The sequence below is a fragment of the Mya arenaria genome, chromosome 3 (genome assembly GCF_026914265.1).
Source record: "Mya arenaria isolate MELC-2E11 chromosome 3, ASM2691426v1".
Lineage (NCBI taxonomy): Eukaryota > Metazoa > Mollusca > Bivalvia > Myida > Myidae > Mya > Mya arenaria.
Window position 1 is genome coordinate 29,965,189 of NC_069124.1, and position 15,032 is coordinate 29,980,220.

At 36.9% G+C, this 15,032-nt stretch overlaps 1 protein-coding gene across 1 annotated transcript in view; it reads right to left on the reverse strand.

Moving 5' to 3' along the window:
• Nucleotides 1–14,288, reverse strand: part of LOC128228945 (uncharacterized) — a 28,034-nt gene extending 13,746 nt beyond the window's left edge. Inside the window, exons 1-2 of the mRNA XM_052940506.1 lie at nt 14,082–14,288; nt 7,265–7,796 (exon numbers count right to left, since the gene is read on the reverse strand). Coding sequence (XP_052796466.1) covers nt 7,265–7,432 — 168 coding nt within the window. The 5' untranslated portion in view covers nt 7,433–7,796; nt 14,082–14,288. The remainder of the gene's footprint in view (nt 1–7,264; nt 7,797–14,081) is intronic.
• Between the last annotated feature and the right edge of the window lie 744 nt (nt 14,289–15,032).

The window sequence follows — 15,032 nt, forward strand, 5'->3', positions numbered from 1 at the left end:
AATATATATATCCGAAATCTTGGACTGGTGATAAGGCTGCAATTCTAATTTGTCCATTCAAATTATTGTGTTAAATAACGACATTCAACTTGGCTTTTATTTTTTAAAATATGGTTTATAATAACGTATATCTGTCTATTCATAGTGACCAAATATTATTTAGGCATCCAATGGAAGTGGTAAATATTAAGAGAAAAAATATAATGAAACGACAACCAGTATACAAATAATAATTGTTGGACAAAGGTCATTTTTACTCATTAATTATCTGTCAGGAGTACCCTTTAAAATAATACCAAAATTATATGGGATCCCCATGCATCAAAATGTAGCATTATCGCCAATGGTTTATGCATTGACAAGTTTAGCTGTGTGTGTATGTTGCCTTAAGTCACATCCATGTCCGACAATATTATACATTTGAGGTACCTAACACATATTTAACAAAGAAACTTGTATTTGAAAGTCCGCAACATTGTTATTGAGAGTTGTATTAAAACAATCCTTTCGATTGATATACATACATATTTCCATGTAAATGCAGACACATTCATTAATGTAATATAATTATTCTAAAGCTCTGTAGATAAACACATACTGAAGTGCACATTTGTTGGGTTTATATAATTATTTGCGCTTTGTTTCCTTTCAACCCTTTCAACCATTGTCAGTTCTGCCCAAGATGCCATTTCCAATGGCGCTGGTGTCACATTTTACATGTATAAATTGTATATTCTGTAAAACCTATAAGAACTTATGTCGTATGTGATGAAGACGTCATTTTGAATTCTTTAATGTCGATGCGATTGATTATAAAACGCTTTGTGTAATTCTGTCGACTTATCAAAAAGGTTTATCGAACACAATTATTTCATATAAACTTTACCAAATGAAGACGACGTAGCATGTTCGACTAACTGAGTCGATAAAAAAACAAGTCGACAGGCAGGAATAGGTTACTTTATCGACTCATTGACAATATTTTTTTGTGTTTACGTCAAACCAGATAAAAAAGATGTACGGACGATTACATTTATACTTGTAGGAATCATCAATGCATGTCTATATTTTCCATATGTCATTATATACTGTGGATATAATTATCTTCACTTCCTTTATAAATGGTACTAGATGTGTAGCAGTGATGTGTAAACAATTAAGCTTATTAAAAATATGCCATTTTGAAAGCATTATCACTGTTTGTCTACATATAATCCACGACCATTCATAAGTATATTCATTTGAATCTTTCTCTGCATATGTGACATCATATATATCTGAATCATGCTTAAGTTTCAAATATTGCTATGGAATCGTCATGACAATGCTCTCTTGGTGTTAATAAATTTTATAATGGTTCATTGCTTTGTGATCTCTGACCCTTTTCAAATAATTTCAAGACAATATCTCAAATAAACAAAAAATCCGAATAATGCATGCAATCAAAATTAATTTAAAGTCGGTAAAAAAAAAACATTCATTCATAAAACATGTCATACATTGATTTAAATGTGCTAACTGCTAGCACGACTTTCACTTTTGAATGTCCAATGTCCAATGTCGTGCTGGCACAACATTCGATTTTGAATGTCCAATGTCCAATGTCGTGCCAGCACAACATTCGATTTTGAATGTCCAATGTCCAATGTCGTGCTAGCTAGACTTTCACTTTGGAATGTCCAATGTCCAATGTCGTGCTGGCACAACATTCGATTTTGAATGTCCAATGTCCAATGTCGTGCTAGCACGACTTTCACTTTTGAATGTCCAATGTCCAATGTCGTGCCAGCACGACTTTCACTTTTGAATGTCCAATGTCCAATGTCGTGCCGGCACGACATTCGGTTTTGAATGTCCAATGTCCCATGTCGTGCTAGCACGACTTTCACTTTTGAATGTCCAAGGTCCAATGTCGTGCTAGCACGACTTTCACTTTTGAATGTCCAATGTCCAATGTCGTGCTAGCACGACTTTCGATTTTGAATGTCCAATGTCCAATGTCGTGCGAGCACGACTTTCACCTTTAAATGTCCAATGTCCAATGTCGTGCCAGCACAACATTCGATTTTGAATGTCCAATGTCCAATGTCGTGCTAGCACAACATTCGATTTTGAATGTCCAATGTCCAATGTCGTGCTAGCACGACTTTCACTTTTGAATGTCCAATGTCCAATGTCGTGCCAGCACAACATTCGATTTTGAATGTCCAATGTCCAATGTCGTGCTAGCACGACTTTACTTTTGAATGTCCAATGTCCAATGTCGTGCCAGCACAACATTCGATTTTGAATGTCCAATGTCCAATGTCGTGCTAGCACGACATTCGATTTTGAATGTCCAATGTCCAATGTCGTGCCAGCACAACATTCGATTTTGAATGTCCAAGGTCCAATGTCGTGCCAGCACAACATTCGATTTTGAATGTCCAATGTCCAATGTCGTGCTAGCACGACATTCGATTTTGAATGTCCAATGTCCAATGTCGTGCCAGCACAACATTCGATTTTGAATGTCCAATGTCCAATGTCGTGCTAGCACGACTTTCACTTTTGGATGTCCAATGTCCAATGTCGTGCTAGCACGACATTCGATTTTGAATGTCCAATGTCCAATGTCGTGCCAGCACAACATTCGATTTTGAATGTCCAATGTCCAATGTCGTGCTAGCACGACTTTCACTTTTGAATGTCCAATGTCCAATGTCGTGCCAGCACAACATTCGATTTTGAATGTCCAATGTCCAATGTCGTGCTAGCACGACTTTCACTTTTGAATGTCCAATGTCCAATGTCGTGCCAGCACAACATTCGATTTTGAATGTCCAATGTCCAATGTCGTGCTAGCACGACTTTCACTTTTGAATGTCCAATGTCCAATGTCGTGCTAGCACGACTTTCACTTTTGAATGTCCAATGTCCAATGTCGTGCCAGCACAACATTCGATTTTGAATGTCCAATGTCCAATGTCGTGCTAGCACGACTTTCACTTTTGAATGTCCAATGTCCAATGTCGTGCTAGCACGACTTTCACTTTTGAATGTCCAATGTCCAATGTCGTGTGTTTAGCTAACTTCACACAGCTTTTGTTTGAAGTCTTTTTACAAATCAAAATATTGCCTTCCGACGTTACATTTATGACGCAATTATCACGTGGTATACACACACTGAAACACCTACCATGCCAAACAAGATTTCCAATCAAGAGGCCTTTTAGTGCATAACTTCATTATTTACAGAAAATGTTCCCTGGCCTCTTAAATGGTAGGAACTTCCCTCAACTTCACCCCTGCCTTTTCTCTGGACAAAGACGTACAGCGCCAAACAAGAGGTACGGAACAGAAGCTTCTCAATGTATGATTTCAATGACTTAAATAGATACTGTGACTAAGCCATTCTCTTTATTATGGTATGAGCTTCCTCCACCTAAACGCCTGCTTTATATGAAGCGAAAACCTACAGCGCCAAACGATTTTCCACTTCTCTCTAATATGGTAGGACCTTCCCACATCTTAACGGCTGCTTTACCTCTAGACAAAAGCCTACAGCACCAAACAAGAGGTCCGGAGCAGAAACCTTTCATTGTATGGCGTCAATACTGAAATACAGAGACTGTTCCCTTGCCTCTAATAAGGCAGGACCTTCCCACACTTTAACGGCTGCTTTATCTCTAGGCAATAACGAACAGCGCCAAATAAGAGGCATTTCAGTGTATAACTTCAATAGTTACAGAGATTGTTCCCTTCTCTCTATTATGGAAGGAACTTCCCTCACCTTAACGGCTGCTTAACCTCTGGGCATAAAATTACAGCGCCAAACAAGTGTTCCACAGCAGAAACCTTTCAGTGTATGTCTTCAAAAGTTACCAAAATAATTCCCTTGCCTGTATAGCGGTAGGAAGGAACTGCCTCTAGTTTAACGGTTTCGTTGTCTTTCAGAACTCCACAAACCCCCAAAGCCAATAAATGTATTCAATATTGAGTTACCTTTAAACTTTTAAAACTCCTTATTACAGAACATCGCATCGTTCTGAAAACCCAACACAAAGCGCGTTGGTTAGTGGTCACCAAGCTGGATAAGTGTTTTTTTTCCGGGTACTCCGGTTTCCTCCGCAACACTAGCCTGGAGTTACTTCCCCTAACACTACTGTATCGTTATTTGGTACTGTATGGAATAACAATAAGCAGGGAACCAGACTACCAAAACACCATTCGGAGCTCCTCGGCCTGTTTTCGATAAAAATGGCCGAGGAGCTCCGAATGCCACAACACAAGATCACACTCTCGCGCAACACCGTGCCAAAGAGAGTGACTTAGTATAAATTTTCACAACTTCCTTTACAATTGTTGTAAAATATATAATATTTAAATTAACTTGTTGACAGTGGCACACCATTCCTTGTTTTTGAAAGAACTGAGCATAATCACGTAAACACACAGGATAAGCCAGAGACCCAAAAAGGTGAGAACTAAAAATTATCACCTTGACCCCAACTGCATCAAAACCTGCGATGAATGACATCTAAAGTACATGGTCGCACAGATCTGGCATTTTTTAGGGTTTATTTTCTCTGTTCTTGACTATAAGTAAGTTGGTGTTACTTAAAATCAACACATTTAAAATGATCACAAAATAGGTGTATTAGGTGGTGTTTTTTTTTAATTTAAATGCATTATCGTGTCTAACTCATTTGACTTGAATGATCCAAACAAATAAGAAATGCACATAATTAAGGTACAGATAAAAACATTTTAGCGATGCTTTGGCGCTTTTTTAACCTTGGCATTATTAACCACGTAGCTATTAATGATAATGAAAAAAAAGTATTTATATAGCCTAATATTTGTTCTACCCTTACCCACATCATATGAGCCGCATTGCGCGATTTTGGGCCTTCGGACATTATTATTACAAATGAAATAATCATTAATAAATGATGCCAAAAATAATGATTTTTTCTATGTATATCAATTTCTTCCAATCTTCTTTCTTATGTTTGTCATTGGTGCATCATTTTTTGACAATTTATGACCATTGGTTTGCTCATGTTTCCATAGCAACCATGGATTTCGTCCCGACATATTTTGAATGCATTAATAGTCTGTGTTTAAAACGCCAATGACAATCGAGGATTTACGCCATTTACCGTAGCTCCATAATTTTTATCATGTAGAGAAGATTGGACGGTTTTACCGATATCATAGTATCAAGATACCCGGCCGCGGCCAAATAGAAGCAGATGTATACATATATTCATTTGATTCAGTACGAGTTCAATTTGAAACTTTCTGCGTATTCAGCTTTTAATATTGCGTTTGGTAACTCGTCAATGCTAAGATGTAAAAATAGTTGCGTTTTCTATGATTATAAATGCGTAAGTACTTTAACACGCAGCTTATTCAAGCTACATTACCCGCAAAACTTATTTTGCCTACTCTTTTCGGCGCTGCTTTTAGCAGTTTTAGCAGGCTGTTCATGCAGAACGCAACTAAAACGCAGCTCCGTAGCTATAAGATCAAATTGGTAATGTAAATTAGGTCGCCGACCACCGCAGATCTAACAGCGCTCGGGTTGATACGCTCATGCGCGCATTAATTCGTCAAATGTGTAAAATGTTATGTTGATCTGCCGATGGAAGATTTCGATTTACGGTTTTAAAAGCCTGCAAGCCTAGCGGCATACATCCTAAAATAAATAATGAGGACATCCCAGTAAAGTTATGTACTGTGCAAACATACGAAGGTAACTGTATTAATCTAAATATCAACACTGTTGGTTTTTAAACGGAACGTACTATTGACTTTCTTGGTTGTGATTTTCCATGTTTTGTACAAACATCAATCACAAAGCTGCGACAATTAACCATCATTTAATGGCCACTCATTTAATGAAACTAACGCCTGGGCGGTCTAACTTTCGCATCAAAATACCACGTGACTACGAAAAGGGCGGAGCAAGTGGGTCCATCGCCAAAATGACCCTAACATATACCTAGTAGTAAATATAGTACTCCCTTTATAACAAGACGAATGTTGATGTTAGGCATCAAAGACGCGGCTGAATGGGTTTTATTGAATATTAATATATATATATCTATTGATGTTCATGAAACATTCTGATTAAGTTTCATGAATATTAGAACAAACATAATGCCTTTAGTGTGTTCCAGATTGGACCTAGTCACCTAGTTTTTGACCAACGTGAAAAATATCGATACCAAATTGGCTCAATAAAGTCATGTGACAATATATACAATTGTTAACATTCCGAATAAACACGGACATAGCCGAACTATGACGGTTTAATCAACTTTCTAGATCGTAGTTACTCGGTCGTCTCCGGCAAGCTTAAATTATTTAGACTGGTACCTTGCATTATCACCGATAAAATTATTGGTATCGGTTCGATTCGGCCGAGATATCATTTCGGCCTGATCCTTTTCGGCCTACTTTTATTCATTAATGTTTGTTTTAAATCGTGTGAATTACGCTTTGAACTTTTATTTTATATCAGTTAAATTTAAATTGTGTTAATTTCGTTATTTCGACTTATATTTGTTAGTAAAATCGTGTGAATTAAGCTTTGTACTTCCATTTTATATCACTTAAATTTAAAATAGTCAATTAATGTCGTGTTAAGGCACTTATATTTGTTATCAAATGCATAATTTAAACTATTATTCACAATATGCCCATAAATTCACACATGCTTATTTACTACCACAGCGTTTATATAAATCGTTTTTACAGAAAGTAAATTTCTAAAATAACGAACTCGTATGCCTCCAGGCCGCGTCTAATAATGTTGAATTTATGAGTGCAGTATATTTTTATAAATGTGCAGGGCGCGTGGGTAGTTCAAGTGCTTTGAAGAAAACAGGACATTTCGTCCAATAGAGATATGGAAATTGTTAAACTGGCTGCTTATTGTCGATACTCTGGTTGTATAATTACGTTTTGAAATATAGAAAATTATACTGAAGCCCAGAAAGTGTGTCGGCAAGGATTAATATCATTTGTGTTATTTACAGTGTTTAAGTACACACAGCTTCTCTGCATTATTGTTTAATATAAAAAAAATGTATTTGTATTGGTGACGGTTTTATTTTATCTATTTTTTTTATTTCCTCCTTCAAGCCATCATTTTTGTTTTGGAATGGGGTGGGGGCAAGTTTTTTTACAAAAAAAATGTGATAACGTGAAATGGCTTTAACTAGTATAAAGTGAGCTTGTTTTTTGAACTTTGTTTACGCAATATACAAAATACCTTTGCGCAATGATCCTTTTCAGAACAAGACAATCGGGCAGTATCGATGACGTCACCGACGTCTGTAAATGACCTCAATCTTGGTTCGCTGACGGTTATCACATTGCACTGCTTCTTCTTCGACGGCGTGGCTTCCAACGAGGACATCTTTGACCCACAAATATTCATCTAACCTCTTTCTCAAACAAAATTCAAATTCCATTCTTAAAATATCGTTTGAACATGGTTCGCATAAAGGTATGACGTCATTCATTATCGATACTTCGTTATATCATCGTGAGATATAGGTTTAATCCTTTTATCTGAACTTGTGCTACTTAAGAAGTCACTTTTTGCTGTTCTTTAAGTTTTTTTTTTTAAATTATATCTGCTTCTCATGAAATCACAACAGTAAGTCTTCTAAAGTTCTTTGTAAGAGTTCTTTGATCTAGTGCATAGTTGGCGCACAAAAGCAGCTTCATCTCCAAAGGACGCAAATCAATGTACACAAGTCTTATACGGAGCTTGGGAATCAACGGCGTTTCTGATGATTCTGAAAACCAAAGATTAAATCAATTCATTAGTTGATGCAATGTGCTATCTGACTTTCTTCAATTTATCTCAGAAAAATCAAGATGTGCGCTGCAATTAATTAGATGGGCGGGGCACATGTTTTACTCTCAGGAAATGGGATTACTTCAATAAGTACCATAAAATGACTTAGAAATAATGACTGTATAAGGCGCAAAAATGTATTCTTTGTTTCAGCTGACATCTCCCAACAATAGAGTTGGTAGCTAGGCATATCATTTTTGTTCTATTTTTTTAATTTTTTGTTGTTGAGAACCGAGATTGAATGCCAAACCGACCTATATCAGGGTATATAACTATTGCAAAAGTCAGTTTATATATGAAACAGTCAAAGTTGAACATGTCCTCTCAATTCGTTGATTTAGGACATTTCTAAAATAAATCGGTATATCGATCAAAACGCAAAAGAAAGTGTATGGTCGGGACGAAAAAGTAGGTTCGGTTGGGTTACTGAAAACGAAGAATGTTGCTTTTTGAGGCCTTACATTCGAGAAGAAAAGAATGTCGCTGTTGACGTCATTTTGATTCGTTAAAGATTAATCTCACTGTGGCATGATGGGAATGAACTCATGTTATTTCATTTAGTGGTATATGACCTGTAAAATTTGGTGACATGTGACCTAAAAGTATGTATTGTGTCGACAGCCTTTTGACATTCTGAAAATGGTATAATTCAGTTTTGTTCATGGTAGATGTTGTAAGCAGTGACGTATGTTAAACTGAAGAAAAAAAAATTGAATACTGTTAGGTCACATGTTACTAAAATATACAGGTGATATGACACGCAATAAATTGAAGGAGTTTATTATATTCACGCCACTGTCAAGTAACAGTCTCATTAATCAGAGGATTGATAATGATAAATCAATGGCATGCATAGCATCCTTACTCTGGTGTCAAGAAGAAGCTCAAGAAATAACTTGCACATATTCAACAATCTATTTCATCGTGACCAATCGCGACGAGATGAAGTGGTGGCAGTAACGTTTGTAGATGGTGGAATAACGCTGGTTTGAGGTGGGGGAAAACACGACCAGGGGCCATATAATAGAAGCATCTTAAGTTATTTTTTTTACCTTTTTCTTCAATTCATCAATTTCATTAACTTTTGAATTTCAATGGAAGAAATGTATATTCTGCCATTAAGATTTTGACTCTAAAGTTTTTAAAAATGAAAACTCTATTTTAAAGAATTAGTTTATTAAAGAAATATAACAATTCCAAATTTTACACTAAATTTAAAATGTGTTAAACAATTCTTTAGCTGCTTCTGTAATAATCGAGAGAAAAAAATCTTTTATACAAGGATATGTGCAAGATGACCTATCATTGATTCCATGTACATGTATGTATTTGATTTCATCTATAATGTCGCCGTTTCCCCTATCATTTGGGAAAACACGACATTTTATACGGGAAATATGATCCAAAAGCTTTAAAAGTAAAAAACGAAACGCGAAAAACACGATTATAGGATGGCAAGTGTGTGTATACCACGTTATTAATTACGTCATATTAAATGCTACATCGGAAGGCAGCATTTATATCTCATTCTTGCGGACAACAAACTTTGCAAATCTGCTTGATCTAGGTAGAAAATTAATTATCTATGGTTGACGCAACTGGTGAATCCGTAGGTGTTGGTGCAAATCAAGTAATTATTTCTTAAAGGGCATATGTGATGAAACATGTGTCCATCTGTTAATGAACGCTATTTAAGGTTACAAAGGTAAATAAAATACAATGGACAAATGCACCAGGTCTGACAATACATTGACAGCCTCATTAGTTAACCAATAGCTGATATACGTCAGTGGGGTAAGGACAGATCCGTTGTTCAGTGGTTACACACTTGACTGTCAATACAGGGGTCGCAGTTTCGAGATCCCGCCGCACCAAGAAAAAATATTAATCGTCTTCCGGTAGGGACGTTAAATGGGGTTTCCCCTGACAGAGCTAATCACTGGTGCACGTTAAAGAACCAGAGTAGCTCTAACTAGGTTTACATTCTATCTGTGCACTATGGTCCAAAAAAAACTTAACTTATCTGAGCACTCGCCGAATAGGCAAGGCCCGAGTGCGTGTATAAATAAGCTTACAAGCCACCACCAGATGGACGACAGATGGACGAACGGACAGACACACGGACGCATGTGGGGATGTCACTTATCACCCATTAGCCCAGATTAATGTTATGTGTGACAATGATCAATAACAATGACAACACGATGATCTAGTAGCATTTTTATATTACAATTAATTGAGAAGCCCTGTGGGTGGCGTATGATTCCACATAAAATAACGGACAAAGAGTTTTGGATCAAGAGTGCAATGTTGTGCATTCTGGCATAATTCTTACCAAAGGAACGCCTCGATCGAAAACAACCTCGGATGTACATGCCGGTGCATTAGTACAAGTAGTTTGTATAATTATTGATGATAATAGTAATTAATTGTAGTGCTTTGATGTGTAATTTGTACTTCTCTGTGAAGAGTAATATTGCATAAATAATTAATTTTCCTTAAATTAGAGTCCTTAGAATTAACTGATAAATTGAAATTATTACGCGAGTCGATAATATGGACACGTATAATGTGTGCCTGCCAAACGCAATACACTCCTACGCACAGGGCACAAAAGGTAGAAAATTCAGCTCACTATGAGCTTATCAAATAATGCTCACACTGAGCCAATTTCTGACCACTGTGCGCAAGAGTGAATAACAAAAGAAATTAAAAAGTAAACAAGCAACGTCATAAGGTGACGAAACCAGGGTTTCAATGATTGACAGAAGGACTTCAGCCTTCGTTTTGAGATTCAGTTTTAACTGTGTTTATTCCCTCTATTTTTAGTTACAACACCATTAATCTTGACCATAGGAGCCCATGGTAGTCCCCCATTAACTCTTCCTACATACCAAGTTTGGTCACAATATGTCAACTGAAGAAGTGCAGTACCACACGGTTATCAATTCATGTATGAGTGACAGTGACCTTGATCCTAGGGGCACAAACGTAATCCCATGAAAGGTCCATAAACTTTTACTCTATACCAAGTTTGGTCACAATATGTCAAACCTAACTAAAGTTATTCAATACCACCCATTTTTCTATTCCAGATAACAGTGACATTGAGTCAATGTGCCTAATCTAAGTTCCTATGTCAATCAATTGCCGTAAATTGTTTTAGCATGAAATGGTGTTATGTAGCCTCACTGTAAGATGGTCGTCAATAGTTGTATGCAACATTATGTCAATTGAATGAAGGGTAGAGAACTTATTAGTAAAAATACCAACTTGCCCTAAAACATTAAACGGACAAAATGTTCCCTGTATTTAGGATAATATGGAATAATGTAACCTCGTTGTGTGAGTTGTCCAGAACAACTGTGTGAAGTAATTAGTGAGTTAAAATTTATGGTATTGGAGTTAGCAGTGAAAATACCAACTGAACTGATCCTAAAACTTTAACCGGACGCAGACGCAAACGCCGACATCGACGCCGGGGCGAGTAGTACTGCCTCCATATTCTTCGAATAGTCGAGCTAAAAAGCCATATTTCATGGCGACACGTATACAAAATCTCTGAACGAAATCATTATTTTCACATCTAAGGATTTATAACAATTGTGCAAATTATGTTTCCCTAGCCACACACAGTTTCATCATACCGTTTCTAGGCAACATACCTTCTATTTCTAAAGGGACTCATGGTTCATGGTTTGTACAATGCCCTTTTACGCATTCCTTATTACGAAGTAAAGTGTAGCAAATCATTGGGAGTGTTAAAACGTAGATACTGACGGCTGAAACCCTTCAACAAATGTTGATGTATGCTCAGATATTGTCTCCAAAGTCCAATTTTTAAAAAGCGTTACTAACGCCACTCAAATAAATACTGTAACGTGATTGGTTAATTGAAATTATCACGTGATGCTAGCAATGTTTCAAGAAACTTCGTTTTAGTCTCATGATGGGCAAGTGGATAGGGTATCGGTTAGCTATTTTTTCTTGACTGTACCTATGTGGGTTAGCTCTCAACTAAAACCAGTTTTTCATATAATACTTCAATTGTATTTTTTTCTGCATTTCGGTTTCAAAGAGTAAAATACATAAAATAAATGTGTTTGGTGGCAAAACATGACCAGGCGCGTAGCTGCCTATACGCGAGTACGCGGCTGAATCTACATGATTCTAACAAAAAAATATAAACAACTCAGTCAAAGTTATACAGACATATGGACATTGAACATTTCATTATACTGTTCAATGGCAAAAAGGATAGAAAATTAGACTTTAGTTAGACTATCTAGATAAATGTTATTTACATTATCAGGGCTTTTTTGCTTTTTTAGAGGAAAGAATGTGTCAAGTAAAGGGTTTATTTATTTTCCTTACACTGTTCGTTTTCCAGTTCTAAATAAAGCACCTCAGAAACGCCCAGAATTCACAAGATTACGCCATTGTTTTCATAAATTCAAGGGGGTTGGGGCATGCCCCAGGCCACACTAACACAATTATGAATCCACATAAATAAAGGGCTAGCTACGCCCCTGATGACCGATTCCTTTTAAATGAAATGTTCAATCGTGTTGTTACATGGAATTCCAAACATTCGAGGCCAACTTGATATTTTTTATTAATCAATGGACACAGATTATTGCCAAAGACTTTCAAACAAGTTAATCCACCCGCACATTTTATCAGGGCTTCCCGAAGTGGGCCGGATCCGTTGTTAATATAACAGCGACAAACACCGCGATATTTATAGAAAGAAAACCAGTATCAGTTTATAATGTCTTTAAAGTCAAACATCCGTTTCACCTTAGCAAATAGGAAAAATTATATGCGACAAAAATAACGAACAAAAGATCAAAGTGTATTTATGTTATGTCCTTATAATAGACAGGATCGCGTGCATCGTTGCTTGGTTTTTAGTCTGTCCCCATGGTGACCATGCAGCTTAGTTTGCTTTTCATGAACTTCCTTTGTATCATGGTAAATCCATTGAAATAAAGTCTTAATTATGGGTATTATTATATACAAGTAGTTGGAACATATTATATTTAAAATAATGATAATAAGATTATGAACGCTTGAACGAGCAAGCTCTTCAAGTACTTGCTGATTATATATAGCCAGGAAAACCAAGTTATGACGTCATGTTTTTTAGGTTGTAATGCACCAGTCAATTGTAGCCATGCACCCCTCCCCCAGGTCCGATGGTATACCGGGGAAAGTGGAGAAGATGGGCCGTGTTTTTATACCTTCCAGGTGGCCCAACAGTGCCGAGTGAATGCGGTAGTTTTGTTTTCGAGCCGAAAATAGCGGTGTCCCGGGGTGTTGGGGTATTTTGGCGGGGATTTTACCAGCAGTTAATCCCCGAAGGATGGGGATTTTACCCGGGATTGGCTGGACCGAAAGTCAAAGTCCCCGCTATTCCCCGGACCTGGTGGGCCGTGGTTACAATTGACTGCTGCATAAAACTGCTACACTTTGCGACTGAGGTGGTACTTATTAGAATCCAGGTTTAAAGCATTGACTGTGTCGAAAACATATTTCTCCGAAATATTCTGAGGGCGTAAATTGTTGTTTGTAATAAACAAGTTTAAATTGGTTTCACCAACTAAGTATTTGTTGTGACAGTTTCAAACAAATGGAAACTAGTTTTATCGTTTGTCTTACGAACACACCGAAATTGGTTATTTAAAGCTATCGAAACCCACTCCGGATGCGGTTTCGTCGGTTCGTTCTCATCCGAAATCTAGCTCACTTTGAAAAAAAAGCATGGCGGACAGTGATTCAACACATGAGTTGAAACACCATTTAGTTAAAACAGGCAAACGACCATCTGCGGTATCATTGTTTTGAAGAAATTCAGAATTAGTTGCTAAATGCAGAAGATCCATCATGTTATTGAAACTGTACAAAATACCATGCATTTGTTACCTGAAGCAATCCTTTCGAAACAGGTTTCAAAAACACGGAAACCCTTGAAACCCAAAACTGAAACTAGTCTGCAGATTAAAACAAAAAAAGATCATTTAATAACGAAAACAACCGCGAAATTTCAATTTAAGCATGAATTGGTTTTGTTAATAGAGTTGTTTCGCGGCTTACGTAGGGTTATAACGGCATTTGAAGGGCGTTTCCCGCTAAACACTCGGAAAGTTAGCATTCATTTTTGGTCACTAACTATTTCGAGTAACTATTTTCCTTTGCACGCAGGCTATAAAACAGCACATACCTGAACAGGCGTCCTTTCGATTGCTGGGCACATGGAAGAACTAGAGCACAAAAACCTTCCTGACTTGCACACAAAACTCACTTAATCCACAGCAAACCTAGTAACAGGTGTCATGCGAATCACCCCAGGCGAAAATAAACAAGCGCTACTAATTAATTTCTCTGTAAAAATCTGATATGAAAATGAATGATTTTGTTTGCCAGTCGAATGCTATAGTTAGCGAGTGCTGCGATGTGACATTCTACAGGTAAGCGATGATATTGATTTATACGAGACCCGCAGAACTGAGATTTTTCCAGCGTGTCCTCTCAAATATAATAAAAGGCGATGACAGGGTAATCGTGCCAATAAAGAGCCAAGTAAAACTGCCGTCTTGCAAAGTCACGCATTCTATCTATTACCATGGGAAAGGTGACAATCTGGTAGAATATATTCACACGTTCTTTGAATATTTTCTTACTCCTCATATTACATTGATGAAATCAACACGTGAATGACGTTATTGACTAAAATAATGAAATAATATTTCTGTTATGTTTAATAGCAGCTGTGTACAGTTACAATAAACATTACGTTTAATAGCAGCTGTTGACAGCTACAATTAACACTCTTGATTATTTTTTGGTGCATTTAGTTTTTTCCATTGCGCGCCCATTAGCGCTTTGTGATTGAAATAATAATGTCCAATGAGATGGCAGTGTTTTTCTTTCAAATATCCCGTACACTTTAATATCTTGGTAAATCATGGCTGGTGTTCAATATTCAACTAATGTTAATCTTAAGGTCATACATCGTCGACCTTATTTACTCTATGGGTCAGTTATTAATAACAAGAAATCCGATTAGCTACATCATTCTTAGATCCAATTAAAACCAATATTGAATACCAGCCCAGCAGTTTAACAAAGGCTGACCAGTAGACAAAATCTAATTTCAAACACTTAGCTGGTT